Source organism: Amblyraja radiata, chromosome 8, assembly GCF_010909765.2.
Source record: "Amblyraja radiata isolate CabotCenter1 chromosome 8, sAmbRad1.1.pri, whole genome shotgun sequence".
Classification (NCBI taxonomy): Eukaryota; Metazoa; Chordata; class Chondrichthyes; order Rajiformes; family Rajidae; genus Amblyraja; species Amblyraja radiata.
The window spans coordinates 4,010,086-4,028,150 of NC_045963.1; the positions used below are offsets into that span (position 1 = coordinate 4,010,086).

The window sequence follows — 18,065 nt, forward strand, 5'->3', positions numbered from 1 at the left end:
AAAGCAGAATTATAGGTTTAAATGCAGCCAGAATGATAATGCATTAAATGATGTTCTTCACAGTTTTTACCTGTATCATTTATGTATGATCTAAAATAAAATTCATACCTTCTGTAGACTGTTGGGATACGAACTCACGAAAAAATGTTAACCGAGTTAATAATAGAGACTTGTTTTCCTTCTTTTCAGTATCCTTAAGACGGCATCTGTGATGATGCATTTGTCTGCAAAAGAAATAGATTTATAAATGACCTAATGATATATAGATAGAGTGTAAGGTACAGAAGTAGGAATAGGCCATTGGGACATACACCATTGCTCTGCAAATATGTGATATTTTACCTTAATGTAACTTTCTTCTATTAATTCCACGTCCCTTATGTCCCTTAAGAGCCTAAAAATCTTTCAATTCCTGTCATTTAGTAACTGAGAATCACAGTTGCCTTGCATGGAAATTTTTAAAGTTTCAGTGCCCACTGGTTGAAGGAATTTCTTCTCTTCTCAGCTTTGAACCTTGCTTTTGAGACTCCTACCGCTCTTCTCGAAATCCCAGCTCATTGTAACATTATCCCTGACCTTACGAGCCAGCATTTTTCCTTATTATATACTATCTACCATGTCCTTGCTCATTCACTTGGCCTGTTTATATCATCTCAACGTCTCTTTGAATCCTCCTCACAAACCACACTGCTACACACTGTTATACTATCAGCAAACTTTGACATGTCACACTTTGTCCCCTCATCCAAATCATCCACACAGATTGTGAATAGATGGGGCCCGCCACCAATATCACTAGCACCATTCACAACTGAAAATAACTTGTTTATTCCTGCTCTATATTCTGCCCTTGAACCAATCCTTAATCCATGCCATTATAGAAACATAGAAAATAGGTGCAGGAGGAGGCCATTCGGCCCTTCGAGCCAGCACCGCCATTCATTGTGATCATGGCTGATCGTCGCCAATCATTTAACCCGTGCCTGCCTTCTCCCCATATCCCTTGAGTCCACTAGCCCCTAGAGCTCTATCTAACTCTCTCTTAAATCCATCCAGTGACTTGGTCTACACTGCCCTCTGTGGCAGGGAATTCCACAAATTGACAACTCTCTTGGTTAAAAAGTTTTTCCTCCCGAGAAATGTCTTAAATGGCCTCCCCTTTATTATTCCCCTTTATTATATAATGCCAGTATATGGGTTTTACCTTTATTTAATAATCTCTTGTGTGATACTTTATCAAAGGCTTAAAAGGTCAATAACTTTCATTCCACTGTTTCCCTCCTATGTATCCTTCTGATTAACAGTTAGAGTGAAAAACAAGGCAGGTGGGCATAAGGAAGCTTGAATAACGAGAGAAATTGATGCTCTGGCCAATAATAAGCAGAGAAGGTTATTGGCTGCAACCTTCCCTCCATTGATGAACTGTACACTGCAAGGGCCAGGAAGCGAGCGGGCAAGATCATCTCTGACCCCTCTCACCCTGGCGACAAACTCTTCGAATCACTTCCCTCTGGAAGGCGACTCCGGACTGTCAAAGCAGCCACAGCCAGACATAAAAACAGTTTTTATCCACCAGTAGTTGCTCTACTCAACAGCCAAAAATCTGTAGCCTCCCTTTGATCTGGTATTTTGTTGGTTCACATGCTTGATCAATGGTGTTTTATCATTAATGTTTTATTATTATTAATGTTTAGTGTTTTCTGAGTCATTCGTAACTGTCACTGTATGTCATGTCGTTACTAGTGGGCGGAGCACCAAGGCAAATTCCTTGTATGTGAATACTTGGCCAATAAACTTACTTACTTACTAATAAGAAGGAGACATGGGGCTTGTATTGGCAACTGTAATCAAGTGTATCCCCAGAGGAGCAGGCTAAAAACGGGAAATCAGGAGGAGAAAAAGGGAGCAGGGGATAGATCAGGCATACAGCATTAAAGATAATCCCAAGAAATGTTGTAATGTACACTCAGGGAAAAAGGGTAACCAGAGAGAGAATAGGTCACCTCAGGACTCAAAGTGGTCAACTCTGTGTGAAGCCACAGGAGATGGGCGAAGTCCTCAATAAGTATTTCTCCTCTGTTTTTACCATGGGGAAAGACACAAGGATCAGGGAACTTGGGGCAGTCAATGGAAGTGTCTTGATGGTCTCAATGTACGGTCGAGGATGTGCTGAAGGTCCTGACGTGTATGAAGGTAGTCAAATCTCCCGGGCCTGATCAGATATATCCGAGGACACTGGGAAGCTAGAGATGAAAATGCAGATGCTCTGGCTGAGATTTACGAGTCGCCATTAAATACAGGTGAGATGCCGGAAGACTGGAGGGCAGCAAATATTGTGCCTCTATTTAACAAAGGCTGCAGGGAAAAGTCTGGGAACTACAGGCCAATGAGCCCAATATCTGTGGTTGGAAAGTTATTAGTATTCTGAGGGATATGATATACTGGTATTTAGATGGACAAGGGCTGATTCGGGATAGTCAATATGGCTATGTATGTGGATGATCGGGTCTCATGAATCTGATTGAGTTTTTTGAAGATGCGACCAAAAAGGTTGATGAGGGCAGAGCTGTAGACATTGTCTACATGGATTTCAGCAAGGCATTTGACAGGGTTCTGCATGGTATGCTGCTCTGAAAGGTTAAATCGCAAGGGATGCATGGAGAGCTATCAGAATGGATAAACAGTTCGTTGTGTTCAAAAGGGAACTGCAGATGCTGGAATATCGAAGGTACACACAATTGCTGGGGAAACTCAGCGGGTGCAGCAGCATCTATGGAGCGAAGGAAATAGGCGACGTTTCGGGCCGAAACCCTTCTTCAGACAAACAATTGGCTTCATGGAAGAAAGCAGAGGGTGATGGTGGAAAGTTGTTTTTCGGACTGGAGGCCTGTGACTAGTGGTGTGCCTCGGGGTTCGGTGCTGGGCCCATTGCTGTTTGTCATCTACATCAATGATTTGGATGAGAACGTACATGGCATGATTAGTAAGTTTGCATATGACCTTCAAGTGGTTGGTATTGTAGATAGTGAAGATGATTGTCAGTAGGATCTTGATCAGTTGGGCAGGTAGCCTGAGGAATGGTTGATGGAGTTTAATACAGAGAAGTGTGATGTGTTTGGGAAGTCTAACCGAGGCAGGACCTACTGTTGCATCTATGTAAGACTGACCTTACAGTCTCCACAAGAGGGCTCTGCCCCTATATGTATGTTTTCTCGGAATCAGTCATGCAGCCATCCTGGCTTGAACAAACCCACTTACTGACACGGTATAACATGAGTCGATATTGAGTTATTAGCCATCAAACACAACATCTGGCGACGAGCCGTCAAACACATCTTTAACTCTCGCTGCCCCATCGCCCGTTCTTGGAAAGTCCAGGAGAGCCTCCTGTACCATGGACACGATGGATGGAAAGTTTCACCATATACGTGATCGCAAGCGGCCTGGAAGGCGAGGCCATATCGGACTCTCGCCGCCGAGCGATCCTGCCGCATTGCCTCGGAACGGAGGGACAACGGATCTTCGTGCAGTTTGACAGTGCTGCAACGAGTCAGTACAGTGATGCTGGTACTGCACTTGGCAAATATTTTGGCCCAAAGACAAATGTGATGATAGAGGGACACCGTTTTCGTCAACATTCACAGGGACAAGGCGAACCAGTGAAGCACTTTGTTTCTTCATTGATAGAACTAACTGCAAAGTGCAATTTTGGAGCACTGACTCATGTGTTAGTGAGAGGCCAGCTGATAGAAAAGTCTTGTATCCCACGGATCAGAGAGCGCCTTCTAATGGAGGATGATGATTTCAAACTCGAAAAGGCACAAGAATTAGCCATGCAAATTGAAAGTGCGATGCATGATGCCAAGGTGCTCGAACAACATTCGATGGCAAGCACTGAGGGAGCATCTGGTCACTCATCGCATCAGATTAACACAGCACCAGTGCAGGGCATTGAGAAACAGTCGAAAAACAATCGCTCAAACAAGCAGTGTCCGAATTGTGGCCGGACACACGCTCCCAAGGAATGTCCGGCTTACGGTAAACGGTGCAACGCGTGTTCAAAGCTGAATCACTTTGTGAAAGTCTGCCGGTCGTCGAAGAAGAAAGTGTCATCTGTCCGCCATGTAGACGATGAATCTCCGGGTGTACACGACGTAGACTCCATAAACGACAGGGCCGACCAGGATGTTCGGTCAACGGGTGTTTTCAAAGACTGCAGGGTCGAGATCGCTAGGACCTCAGTATCGCTCCTCATAGATGTGGGGGCAAAGGTATTTTGAACGTAGACCTCTACAATAGGTCTTTTTCACACTACCCACTTGCTCCCCCGAGGGACATTCTTCACTCTTATGATGCTTCAACCATACCCACGAGAGGGCTAGTGACCGTTCCTGTCTGCTACAAAGGAGTCAAGCTCAAGATGAGGCCACATTCGGGGTGTTCAGTTTTGGTCACCCTGTTATAAGAAAGATGTTGTTAAGCTGAAAAGGGTGCAGAGAAGATTTAGGAGGATCTTGCCTGGACTCGAGGGCCTGAATTATAGAGAGAGGTTGGGCAGGCGAGGACATTATTCCTTGGAGTGCAGGAGGTCGAGGAGTGATCTTATAGAGGTGTATAAGATCATAATAGAAAGGATAAATGCATAGTATTTAACCCAGAGTACCTAAAGAACCAGAGGACATAAGTTTAAGTTTGGTTTTGTTTATTGTCACGTGTACTGAGGTACCGTGAAAAGATTTAAGGTTTAAGGTGAGGGGGAAAGTTTAAATCGGAACCTGAGGGGCAACTTTTTTACACATAGGGTGGTGGGTATATGGAGCGAGCTGCTGGAGGAGGTAATTGAAGCAGGTACTATCACAATGTTTAAAAAACATTTGGACAGGTATATGGATAGGATTGGTTTAGAGGGGTATGGGCCAAACGCAGGCAGGTGGGACTAGGGTATATGGGCCACATTGGTCGGCATGGGCAAGTTTGGCCGAAGGGCCTGTTTCTTCACAGTATAACAGTACGACTCAAGATAACTCTTAATCGATTTATCAAACTTGATTTCTTATTCATCAATCCACATGGACTTTGTTCTAAGTGGTCTGTAGCAGTTTCTTAATAATACATTTGAGCACTTTCCCTATTACTGATGTCAGACTAAAGTGCCTGTCCCACTTGGCTGTCATTTGCACGCCGTTTATGCGACCTGGTAGCGCGTGGGTAGCGCGGGACGGGCACATGGAGTGGCGTGGAGGAGTGTGGATTTGCGCACGGTATCGCTCAGCGCACCAGGATTTCGTGCTACACAAAATCTTCACGCTCCACCGGCCTGTCGCGAAAATGATGGCCAAGTGGGACAAGGTGACGTTTCAGGTCGAGACCCTTCTTCAGACTGAAACATCATCCATTCCTCTCCAGAGATGCTGAGTTACTCCTGCATTTTGTGTCTATCTTCAATTTGAACCAGCATCTGCAGTTCCTTCCCACAGATTAGTTTGGTCTGCAGCTTGCTACTTTTCATTCACCTCTTTTTTTGAATAGGCGCTTTACATCTGCAGTTTTTCTAATTGCTAGCACCACTCAAGAAACTGGAACATTTTAGAAAATCACCATAAATATCATGAACTGGGTATTCAAATGACGTCACGCGGTCCAGACGGCTGTGCGGACACATGATGACGCGCGCAACACTCGCGCGACAGTCACTACCGGCCTGTCGCGTAAATGACGGCCAAGTGGGACAGGCCCTTAGCAAGTCTTGTTCCTGGTTTCCTCTCCCTATTTTCTTAAATACTGGTATTCACCGCCTTACCTCTCATCTGTCAGAACAGGTCTGGTACATTCAACATTTTGCAAGATGATAACTGGTGCATCCTTGCCAACTCTTTCAAGATTCTAAAGACGTATCAGCTTTCAGTCGCCGTCTTCAAATGGACACATCTTCTGGCATTTCTGTGCAGCGTCTGAAGTGTGTCACATGTATTCCTTTGTTGCATTTGCTAGGATGTGAGTTTCCATATTCTGATTCCCCAAACAGAAAGCTCCTTGTCTCAGGCTGTACATTTTTCTCCCCAGAAAACAAAGGCATAAAGGATCTGAGAAGGTCAAAAGTCTGCAAATTTCATGTGGATTATTAGATGAAGCTTTGAGTTGCATTCAAGTCAGTTTTCTGGTCCCTATGCCAGCTTGTGTCAATTTGTATCAAGCTAATTTAATGTTTTCAGTCAAAATCCACGTACTTCTTCAGAATATCTTCCACATTTGACAGAACCTGACCCAGATGATGTAAATGACATATTTTGTAGGGATTACCTAAATGTGATGAAGAGTTTTGTGTCACAGGCCAAAAATAACATTTGGGAATGATGAATGATAATTACTTTGAAGTATCAAAGGTCAAGGGGAATGTCTTGGAATTATTTCTTTATGTTCACCTCTTTGAAAATATTTCACACGGGGAATACAATTTTGGACAAACAATATTTAAAAATTATTGAACCGACCTACCTATATTTAGCAATTTTCGTTTGAAAGTGAAATACTATCAATGGTAAACTTTCATATTGTGTTTCCCCCCCCCCCCCCCCCCGTGTTAAAGAACTGGAAGTGAGTGAAGATACTTACTATGTGATTTACTGCATTTTAGGAATATTGAGTGGTTCACAATTCCCAATATGAAAGAAAGAAAAAATTGATTGTGTAGCAACCCCAGATGTCTCACACCAGTGAAAAGCCTTGTAAACAGCTAGTATAACTTGCCTGTTGATTCTCGTCACTTTTTTTTAACAACCATTCAGTTTCTTTGATGGAAATAAGAAAAAAGTACTGAAATGATATTGAAAGAAAGCTCCGATGTTGGAGCAGAAATTAGTGATGATAATTTTACTACTCTCATTTATGAACTGTCATTCCAAAAAGACAGAGATCTTAATGTGTTTTAGGTGAGTTGGAAGAGGACACACTCGAATAATGTGGACAATCACCATCTTCCTGGTGTTTCTTCTGTTCCATGCTGAATGACTGGTGAAATGCACTCTGATCTCTCCGTATCTGCCTTCACCCCAGGCTCCAGTCTGTATGGTGCACTGCTTCACTGCTTACCATTTCCCAAATGTTTTAGTTTAGCACACAAGAAAATAAGTTTTATCCCATGAGACGGACTCAAATTTGTAGATAGAAATAGCTGATTAATCTCAGTAATTCTTATGACACACAGCTTCCTGTGATAGAAGAAGGACTATCTTGGCCTCTTTCCGTCTGATGATTCTGACTGCTCTGTAGGAAGATAGATACAAAAAGCAGGAGTAACTCAGTGGGCTCAGGAGAAAAGGAATAGGTGGCGTTCCGGGTCGAGACCACTCTTCAGACATGCTGTCTGACCCGCTGAGTTACTGCAGCTTTTTGCGCCTATCTTTAGTTTAAACCAGCATCTGCAGTTCCATCCTACACATTATGTCTGCTATGTAGGAAGAATCGGTAAAAGTTAATTCATTTATTTTAAATCTGTGCCAACAGCAGAATGTTTCAACTGTAATTGGCTGTTTATCTATCCAATTGCTATTCTTAATTTGTGGCTTGAACAGATTTCAGGTTGTTTTTGCAAGGAATTGGTGCTAAACTTGATCCTGGTCTCTTGGGACCTTTTTTCATTTGCGACCCTTTGCACACAGTTTTCAGGGGGGTCTTTGAGGGGGGGGGGGGTCCCTGCTGATTCTGCTTCTTTCAGAGTTCAGGTATACTGAGGTCAATTGCAGAGTTCTATCTGTTGTACTAATGGAATACTGTACATGCGTAATTTCATCACGATTCGTTTAGTTTAGAGATACAGTATGGAAACGGGCCCTTCGGCCCACCGAGTCCACACTGACTAGCAATCACCCGCAATTTACAGAAGGCAGTTAACGTACAAACCTGCAGGTCTTTGGAATGTGGGAGTAAACCGGAACACCCGGAAAAAAATCCACCTGGTCACAGGGAGAACTTACAAACTCTGTAAAGACAGCACCCGTGGTCAGGATCGCACCCGGGTCTCTGGCACAGTAAGGCAGCAACTCTACTGCTGCGCCACTGTGCCGCTGATACTAATAAAGATGAGGACTCTCTGGGTTCTGTGACATCGGACATTGCCAGTTGGCCCACTTTAGCAAGGTAAATAATTGAACAACATTTGCAACATTTACACAGAGAGTGGTGAATCTGTGGAATTCTCTGCCACAGAAGGTAGTTGAGGCCAGTTCATTGGCTATATTTAAGAGGGAGTTAGATGTGGCCCTTGTGGCTAAAGGGATCAGGGGGTATGGAGAGAAGGCAGGTACAGGATACTGAGTTGGATCTTCTTCTTATCGAGTCCACACACAAGATTAGAAGTTGTTCAGCCAGAGCTGAACACACTTCTCGGCATCTGCACAATGGTGTCTGTCTTGTGCTTCTTGTGCGTGGTGGTGGAAAGATTGGTTGAAACAGGGCCGCGACGTGAACGCTCTTTCCTTGACCCCACTGAGTTGGATAATCAGCCATGATCATATCGAATGGCGGTGCAGGCTCGAAGGACCGAATGGCCTACTCCTGCACCATTTTCTATGTTTCTATGTAATATTTAAGAAATGTCGTGTTGGAACAGCAGCATTCACAGTGCTTGAAAATTGATATATCTTCAGAATAGGGTTGGAATGGACATGTTAAAAGTTACTTGAAATTTATGATGTAGTCGCTTTTTTCTGCTCCGTCTGCAGAAATGTGCAGAACATAAAAGTGACAGCACTTATACATTAGTAACAGCATGAGCGTTAGGCAGCAACAACCAGTGACTTACAAGAAACAGAAATTAGAATAACTCTGCTATCTTGAAATTTCAGCAGGGCAGGGTTAAATACACCTCTGTTTCTTCTGACGATTTAGCAACAAACTCCTCTTGATTCTGACCATTAAACTTGGAGAGGTTTCTTCATATCTTTTAGGGATTCCAGCAAAATGTGTTGATTATAATTTTCTAAAGGGTTATTGTATATTTTAAAATCACAAATAAAGCTTGTAGAAACATAGAAAATAGGTGCAGGAGTAGGCCATTCGGCCCTTCGTGCCTGCACCGCCATTCAATATGATCATGGCTGATCATCCAACTCAGTATCCTGTACCTGCCTTCTCTCCATACCCCCATGCCATCCATATTAGCCAATGCTATTTTATTGATTTCAATAAAATCACTAGAATTGGTGACATTTAGGTTATCAGTTTTCTATGTTCCTGAAAGTATTTTCACATGAATAACTATAATATATAAACAAACATTAAAATTCAATATATTAGGACAACGATAGAAAATCAAACACATTGAGTTTGCAATGGTTCTGGTAATTCTGTGGTATAAATGTTCCTGAAAATTGGCAGTGGTATAGAGTGGTGTGTGACAGCTTAATGGGAATCAGTTTGTTTTAACTAATGTCGTTCCAGCGTTGTGCTTGCTGTTGCTTAACATTTGACATGTTTTCATCCTCTCTCCTTTTCCTTGCCCTTTTGTTTGGTGCCCCACACTGTTGCTTTCAATCCAGCATCTGTCTCCAGACCTGGAGTCTTCTCCCCTCCGTTACTGATCACAGAGCATGCTGCTGCTGTCAGACTCTACTCTTTGTCTCTTGTTTTACACTTGTGGTACATCTGTGTCAGGTTTATGCAAACAGCCATGTATACTGTCTTTTGTTTTTCTTCAGGCAAACGGGATACACTGGCATGAACCAAAGCGGAATGATGGGCTCTAGCTCTCCCTACAGCCAGCCAACGAACAACACCTCTTTAATAATGAATTCGCAGACCACTACTTACAACATGGCATCTAATATGGTGAACAGCTCCTCAGGTAAACCACTTTTAAAATTGAAAAAGCCCTTTTGAGAAGTTGGGGGAGAGATTTGGTCTCTGCTATATTTGTTTGCAAAAGTTCTAAAAACTGTTTGTACTGACGAAATCCAATTACCATCAAGTAAGTAAGTAATTTTTTTGGCCAAGTATTCACATACAAGGAATTTGCCTTGGTGCTCCGCCCACAATTAACAACATCAATCCAGTGACAGTTACGAATGACTCAGTAACTAAATCGAGCATCCAATATATGCAACAGAAGAAAAAAAATCTCCTCCCGTTATTTAATTGAGGTGTAACTGATTAGATGATTGAACAGTCTTTTGTCAATTTAGTGACTTTGGAGAAGACTGGCAAATCAACTGCAAATTCAAGTTTTTCCTGCAAATTAAAGATAAATATAAAATGATATGCAGAATCTGGTCATTGGTAAATTTGCCATCTTATACAAACTATGTTGACATATCATGAAAATGATAAATTGCCTCAGTTTTTGTCTGCAGCTTTATAAACCACTTTCTTTAATGTTGTGTTCAAAAGGGAACTGCAGATGCTGTGCTTTAATGTTGTGCTTGGAGCATAAATATGTAGATAGCGGGCCCCTGGCACCTTGCCCAAAGGTCAGATTTCTTGTAAATTATGGCTGTAAATGTTGGCGTACCATTTTACTGCAGCTAAGGCCGTCTCAAGCACCAGCAGTCTTTATTAGGTCGTCGTATGGGCATAAAACCTGGTGAACTATATTTTTCACCATCTCTAGCTTGGGGCGTACAGATCAATCGTGGAATTTTTGCAACTCCATATGTTTCAGCAGAATTAGGTATCCTTGCATTGGTCCCTCAAACTTCTGAACCTGCCTTTTTTTAAATAAAATACTGCAGTTGAGACCTCAGCTACACGAATTTCCAATAGTTCTGCACCTCAAAAAGTCATGGAAGGAGCTCAGGATATGTGCTTCATTTCTTAAGCCAACGGGGTGGCACGATGGCGCAGCGGTAGAGTTGCTGTCTTACAGCGCCAGAGACCAGGGTTCGATCCTGACCACGGGTGCTGTCTGTACGTTCTCCCTGTGACTGCGTGGGTTTTCTCTGAGAAGTTCGATTTCCTCCCACACTTCAAAGACGTACAGGTTTGTAGGTTAATTGGCTTGGTATAAATGTAAAAATTGTCTCTAGTGTAAGATAGTGTTAATGTGCGGGAATCGCTGGTGGGTGCGGACTCGATGGGCTGAAGGGCCTGTTTCCGTGCCGTATCTATGTTTCTATATAGGGTTCTATGTTTCTATATAGGGGACGATCAGCCATGATCACAATGAATGGCGGTGCTGGCTCGAAGGGCCGAATGGCCTCCTCCTGCACCTATTTTCTATCTAAACTAAACTAAACTATAACTTTTAATACATGCGTTGGTTCTTTGGTTAATGATGAGATAGGCCTGATTATAACAAAATCTTCTATCTACGTTTGCTTGTTTGTTTGACCAGGCAACAGATTTTATTAAATCACAGTGGAGTGCTACAGACATATCTGGTTTAAAACATCTAGAATAGTATGTTGCCTTCTGAACCAAGAACCAGTATCTTGGGGCATCTTGATCAGCATGGATGAGCTGGATTGAAGGGCCTGTTTATGTGCTCTATGACTCTATGACCAGTTAAACTGTACCGAGGCAATATGACATTTGTCATTATCAATATGCGAAGCATCACCACACCAGTAAGGTAGCTACCCCCTCCCCTCCCCAAATAAATTCTGAAGTTGATATCATATCATTCTCTCAATAATGTCAGAGTTCTGAATATTCTCATGCCAAAAACGATATGAATTGTTTTAAGCAATGGCAGATTATCTACTGGTCCCAACTAAAAACATCAAGCCTTTGGACAATGACATTCCTGCTGAGACTCCAAAGATTAGCTGTGAAGAGCTTCGATCCTGAACCCATACCCTCCTCATCCCCATGTGGGAATGGAAAGACACTCTGTAATCATAACAGTGTTCAAGAAAGGAGCCTCCCTGGATCCTGTTGCAAGGAATATAATTACTGCCAGAGTTCTCCTCAACCACCACCTCCCAGCCGCTCCCTCAATCGCTGTATGAATGCTACAGCATGGAAACAGGTCCAGCAGCCCAACTCAGCCCTGTCGACCGAGGTGCCTTCCTGAGCAAAACCTGTTTGCCTGAATTTGGACCGTTTTTCCAATCCAGAAATCTATCTAAAGGTCTTTTAAACATCGTATTAAACCCAGTTCCTCTGTAAGTTTGTTCTACACACCCACCACCCTCTGTTTAAAATAATACTTGCCCCTTTAAATCTTTTCCCTCTTTTAATCTTTGCTCTCTACTTTTAGATTCCCTTAGCCTGGGGAAAACACTGATCATTCATCTTATCTATGCTCTTCATGATTTGATAAACTTCTCTAATGTAATTCCTCAACCTCGTTCATTCCAGGGGAAAAAAACAGGCCTATCTATTCTCTCCTTGTAACTCATGTCCCTCAGTCCCAGTAACATCCTAATGACTGTTTTCTGCACCTTCTCTAGCTTAATTACATCCTTCTTATAGTCCCGTGACCAGAACTCATAATCATAATTTATTAGCCAAGTGAGTTTTGCAACATACAAGGAATTTGATTTGCCACACAGTCATACTAATAAAAAGCAACAGAACACACAAAATACATTTTAACATAAACATCCACCACAGTGACTCCTCCACATTCCCCACAGCGATGGAAGGCGAAAAAATGACTGTAAATGGCTCAATTGTAATCATGTATTGTGTTTCCGCCGATTAGTTAGCACGCAACAAAAGCTTTTCACTGTACCTCGGTACATGTGACAATAAACTAAACTAAACTCCACTTATACGCCAAAGACTCTCTATTCTGCAGTACTCCCCAGGGCTCTCACATTACCGGTGTGTTTAGTTTAGTTTAGTTTAGAGATAAAGCACGGAAACGAGTCCGCGCCGACCAGCGATCCCCGCACATTCACGGTGACGGTGGCGCAGCGGTAGAGTTGCTGCCTTACAGCGAATGCAGCGCCAGAGACCCGGGATCGATCCCGATTACAGTTGCTGACTGTACGGAGTTTGCACGTTCTCCCCGTGACCTGCGTGGGTTTTCTCCGAGACCTTCGGTTTCCTCCCACACTCCAAAGACTTACAGGTTTGTAGGTTCATTTGCTTGGTATAAATGTAAAAATTGTCCCTAGTGGGTGTAGGATAGTGTAAATGTGCGGGGATCCTGGTCGGCACGGACCCGGTGGGCTGATGGGCCTGTTTCCGCGCTGTATCGCTAAACTAACCTAAAGTTAACACTGTCTTACACTTATGCCAAGCCAACTAACCTACAAACCTGTACGTCTTTGGATTGTGGGAGGAAACCGAGGATCTTGGAGAAAACTCACGCAGGTCACGGGGAGAGCGTACAAACTCCGTACAAACAGCACCCGTAGTCGGGTTCGAACCCGGGTCTCCGGCGCTGTGAGCGCTGTAAGGCAGCAACTCTACTGCTGTGCCACCGTGCTGCCCTAATAAAAGAAGAACAGCCTGTGTGTGTTCTCCTTGGTTTAACTTCCCGAGATGCATCATTTTGCACTTACATTCCTTCTGGCATTCCTTTGCCCATTTTCCCAGTTGATCTAGATCATTCAACCTGCTTCACTGTCCACACTACCATTGGGAGGCACTGAGTCCAACCACCAAGTGCACATAAAAGCCCAGTGTGAATGGCAGAAGGTATGCATCACATCACACCCACTGGCCCATGCCACAGTAACTGGAGATTCTAAGTAACAAGCTCGTGTTAGCAGAGATGGGGACCATGCTGTAAAGTAGAAGTCCTGAGGATAGTCTAACATATGCCAATGCACTCCTCAGGGACATTAATGTGAGACACATCCACAATCAAGCAACGTGTTATAAAACAAAATGCCCTTTCAGGGAGGAGGCATGAGAACTGTGTAGGAAGGAACTGCAGATGCTGGTTTACTCAGGGGGTCAGGCAGCACCTCAGTGGAAATGAAATAGGTGACGTTTCGGGTTGAAACCCATCTTCAGACTGGAGAAGGGTCACGACCCAAAACGTCACCATAGTTTAGTTTAGTTTAGAGATACAGTGCGGGAAACGGGCCCTTCGGCCCACCGAGTCCGTACCGACCACGAACACTACGATATACACACTAGGGACGATTTTGCATTGATACCAAGCCAATTAACCTACAAACCTGTGCGTTTTTGGAGTGCTGGAGGAAACCGAAGATCTCGGAGAAAATTCACAGGGAGAACGTACAAACTCCGTAAAGACAGCACCCAGAGTCAGGGTAAAACCCAGGTCTCTGGCGCTGTAAGGCAGCAACTCTACCGCTACGCCACTGTGCCACCTAGTCCTTTCCTCCATAGATGTTGTTTGACCCGGTGAGTTACTCCCAACATTTTATGTCTATCTTCGAGGTATAAGAACTGTCTGGCATAATGCCAGCACAATTATGCCATTTTGATGGCCTCCAGAGCTGGAGGACTCCCATAAGAAAGTGTCACAATGCAATATCTTTAAATGCCCACGTTTATTCCAAGGTGTGTCCGTGTACCAAAGTAAACTGCATAATTCAGTCGACTCAGCTTTGGACTTCTCACACGTGTAAATTTAAAATAGTTGCATTTTAAATTTATAACTTACTTTCACTTTTGATATCAAGATGAAAATAGAGTTCGAGGTCTATTTTTATGCCTCCTTAATTATGTAATAAAGAAACAAAATTTTACACGGAATGAAAATCTATTGAGATGAGGACTGTTGTGTTACTATTTTGTGTAATTGCGATTCATAAAGTATATTTAAATAATAAATAAATGAAGGATAGCACATTTCAAAGCCTTGCTGAACGCACTTAGCCAGTGTTAACGTGTTCAGATATTGCTTATCACAGTAGTCCCTTCACGTATGAACTTGAGGGATTCAGTTTCCAAGGAGAATCATTAGCTCCCTCAGAGTGCATCATCAATCCATTGCTACAGCTTGTCATGTATCAAAGTGCTCTGCCTGGATTTAACTTTCTGCATTGTCTATAAATGATTATTAACCATGTTAGGATCATATCTACAAGGTATTTTATGAGGAACACTTAGTATGTGGTGACGCAGCAGTAGAGTTGCTGCCTTACAGCGCCAGAAACCCGGGCTCGATCCAGACTACGGGTGCTGTCTGTATGGAGATTGTCCATTCTCCCTGTGACGTGGGTTTTATCTGGGTGTTCCGGTTTCCTCCCACACTCCAAAGACGTGCAGGTTTGTAGGTTAATTGGCTTTAGTAAAATTGTAAATAGTCCCATGCGTGTGTAGGATAGTGTTAGTGTGCGGGGATTGTTGGTCGATGCAGACTCGGTAGGCCTAAGGGCCTGTTTCCGCGCTGTATTTCTAAACTAAACTCAACTAAATGTAAGAATGCCAAACATCATCTTTGGGCATCTTCTTAACCCAGGCAGGAACTGAGGTACAAACCAAATTCATAATGGATGAGATTCTAATGACTGGTCACATTACTGGTGCTTGATCACAACGTTATTTTTTGGCTTAGAATAGATGCAAATTTTCAATAAATGATTCACCCTGTTATTTCCCAGGCATAAAGGCATTATGGGAAATTCAAATGTTCAACCGTGGGTAAATGTGAAGCTATCCAACAGAGGGGAAAATAGGTGTTGTATTATAGGAAGCCTTTATGTATAAAGATATTTAGATGTTTGTGTTTATTAGTCACAAGACGCAAACTCACAAGTGCTGCAGATCAGAAAGCAAATGGTATTTTGGATTTCACTCCAAGACAATCTGCGGATGAGAAAGTTTGCCATTGTACAATTATACAATGTCTTGCAGAGACTATATCTGGAGTACTGTGTGCCTATTCACTTCAGGGACTAAACAGATAGTAAACAAATGGCAGCATTGCCAATAATGTGTACATCTCATCAATAAAAAACTTAAAATGCTGCCCTAAGGAGCTCGTGTAGCAGTGCCCTGGGGCTAAGATGATTGATATGATTTAATTGATTGATTGATTAATTAATTAATTGATGAATAAAGCCCATGTCCCACTGTACGAGGTAATTCACGAGTTCTCCCGAGTTTCCCCTGACTCGAACTCAGAGAATTATGGTAATACCCGATCGTAGGTATTCGGAGCTCTCATGGACATTTTTCAACATGTTAAAAAATCTTCACGAGTCTTCACAAGCTTACCGCGTTTCCCGAGTACCTGCCGTTAGCGTTACGAGCCGCTAAGAGACGTCCCGAGCTCCGACGTACCCGCTACGTACATTCTACGTGCTTACCACGAGTTTGATTTTTTTTAAACTCGGGAGAGCTCTTGAATTACCTCGTACAGTGGGACAGGCCCAAGTATGTACACATACAAGGAATTTGCCTTGGTGCTCCGCTCGCAGGTAACAACATGACATAAAGTAATAATTAAGAATGACACATAAACCATTAAACATTAAGAATAAAACATTATAGTTTAAACATGTAAATGATTTAAAATACCAGAGCAAAAGGAGGCTACAGAATTTTGGTTATTGAGTAGAGCTGTTACTCGTGGATAAAAGCTGTTTTTATGTCTGGCTGTGGCGGCTTTGACAGCCCGGAGTCGCCTTCCAGAGGAAAGTGATTCAAAGCGTTTGTGGCCAGGGTGAGAGGGGTCAGAGATGATCTTGCCCGCTCGCTTCCTGGCCCTTGCTGTGTGCAGTTCGTCAATGGAGGGAAGGTTGCAGCCAATAACCTTCTCAGCTGATCGAATGATGCGCTGCAGCCTCCAGATTTCATGCTTGGAGCCAAACCAGACCATGATGGAGAAGGTGAGGACAGTATAGAATTGGACCATCATTGCCTGTGGCAGATTGTGTCCATTAACCACAATGATTCAAGCCAATGTGGAAGTTTACGCTTTGATTTTATTTATCAGATCTCATTCACGGCACCACAATTAAATGCATTTTTACTGTTATAAGTAAGAGAGTCATTCCGCACAATAAAAGGCCATTCAGGCCGCTGAGTCTGCACTGGCCATGAAGTTACCATCCACATTAATCCTGCAGAGGCATAATTTTATTCTCCCACATTCCCATTAATGACCCCAGACTCTGCCACTCAACTACACACCAGGGACAATGTCAGTGTCAGGGTGGAGATTATGGGAAATTGGGAGACTAAAATGGGATCAGTCATAGCAGGATTGGTCTTTGGGGTGTGGGAGGAAACCAGTGCACCCAGAGGATAACCACATGGTCACAGAGAGAATACAATAAGTGAGAGAAACTCAATACAGGCATTGTTGGAGGTCAGAATTAAATCCTGCTTGCTGGAGCTGTGAAGTAGCAGCTCTACTAGCTGCCTTACTGCGCTGTCTTCAGTCACTCAGAGGCAGTAACTGATCCTCACCCTTGGTATTCAGCACCTCTGTCCAGACTTAAGGGCCTGTCCCACTTTCACGAGGTAATTCACGAATTCTCCCGAGTTTCCCCCTTGATTCAAACTCGCAGAATGTTCGTAACGAGTTCGTAGGAGGTCGTAGGAGTCCGTAGATATTTCGTAGCGGCTCGTAATGCCAGCCGTAGGTACTCGTGGCATCAGGCAAGTCGGGACGTTTTTTCCAGCCCGATAAAAAATGTCAACGAGTAAAAAAATGGTCGGGTTGAAAGAAATTGCAACTTTTTACTCGTAAGGAGGGCATCGAAATAGTCGTGGGAATTCGTAGACATAGTCGTAGGAGTTTGTGGATTATCACAATCTTGATTTTTTTTTTTAAGTCCTTTAAACTCGGCAGAGGTTTTGAATTAAGTCATGAAAGTGGGACAGGTCCTTAAGACAAAGGCTGCATGAGGTCTTTTAAGAAAATTTCAGACTATACTTTATTTGAAAAATAAATATATCCAATACATGATCCGTATAAGACTCCATCCAACATTCTCGGAGGCTATACATATAGTGACAGATTTTCATATTGTTTCAAGGATTCCTCCTTTTAGTCACTATGATTGAAGACAGGGGTTGAGGAGATTAATTGAAACGCACTCACGAGCTCTCCACGAGACATTCAATAACTGCAAAGATAAATCTTCCAAACACAGTCTCTTGATTAATAGTTTCTTTATTTTGTAGTAGTAAAAACAGTAAGATATTCATCCAAACTTCTTCTTGTTTAAGTACATTTTGATCTTACTCGT

At 43.0% G+C, this 18,065-nt stretch overlaps 1 protein-coding gene across 8 annotated transcripts in view; it reads left to right on the forward strand.

The window, feature by feature from the left end:
- The window catches only part of arid1b (AT-rich interaction domain 1B), a 492,096-nt gene that overhangs the window by 395,288 nt on the left and 78,743 nt on the right, over positions 1 to 18,065 (forward strand). For all 8 annotated transcript variants that reach the window (XM_033025053.1, XM_033025055.1, XM_033025058.1 and 5 more), the window contains one exon: positions 9,696 to 9,841. In XM_033025053.1, coding sequence (XP_032880944.1) covers positions 9,696 to 9,841 — 146 coding nt within the window. The remainder of the gene's footprint in view (positions 1 to 9,695; positions 9,842 to 18,065) is intronic.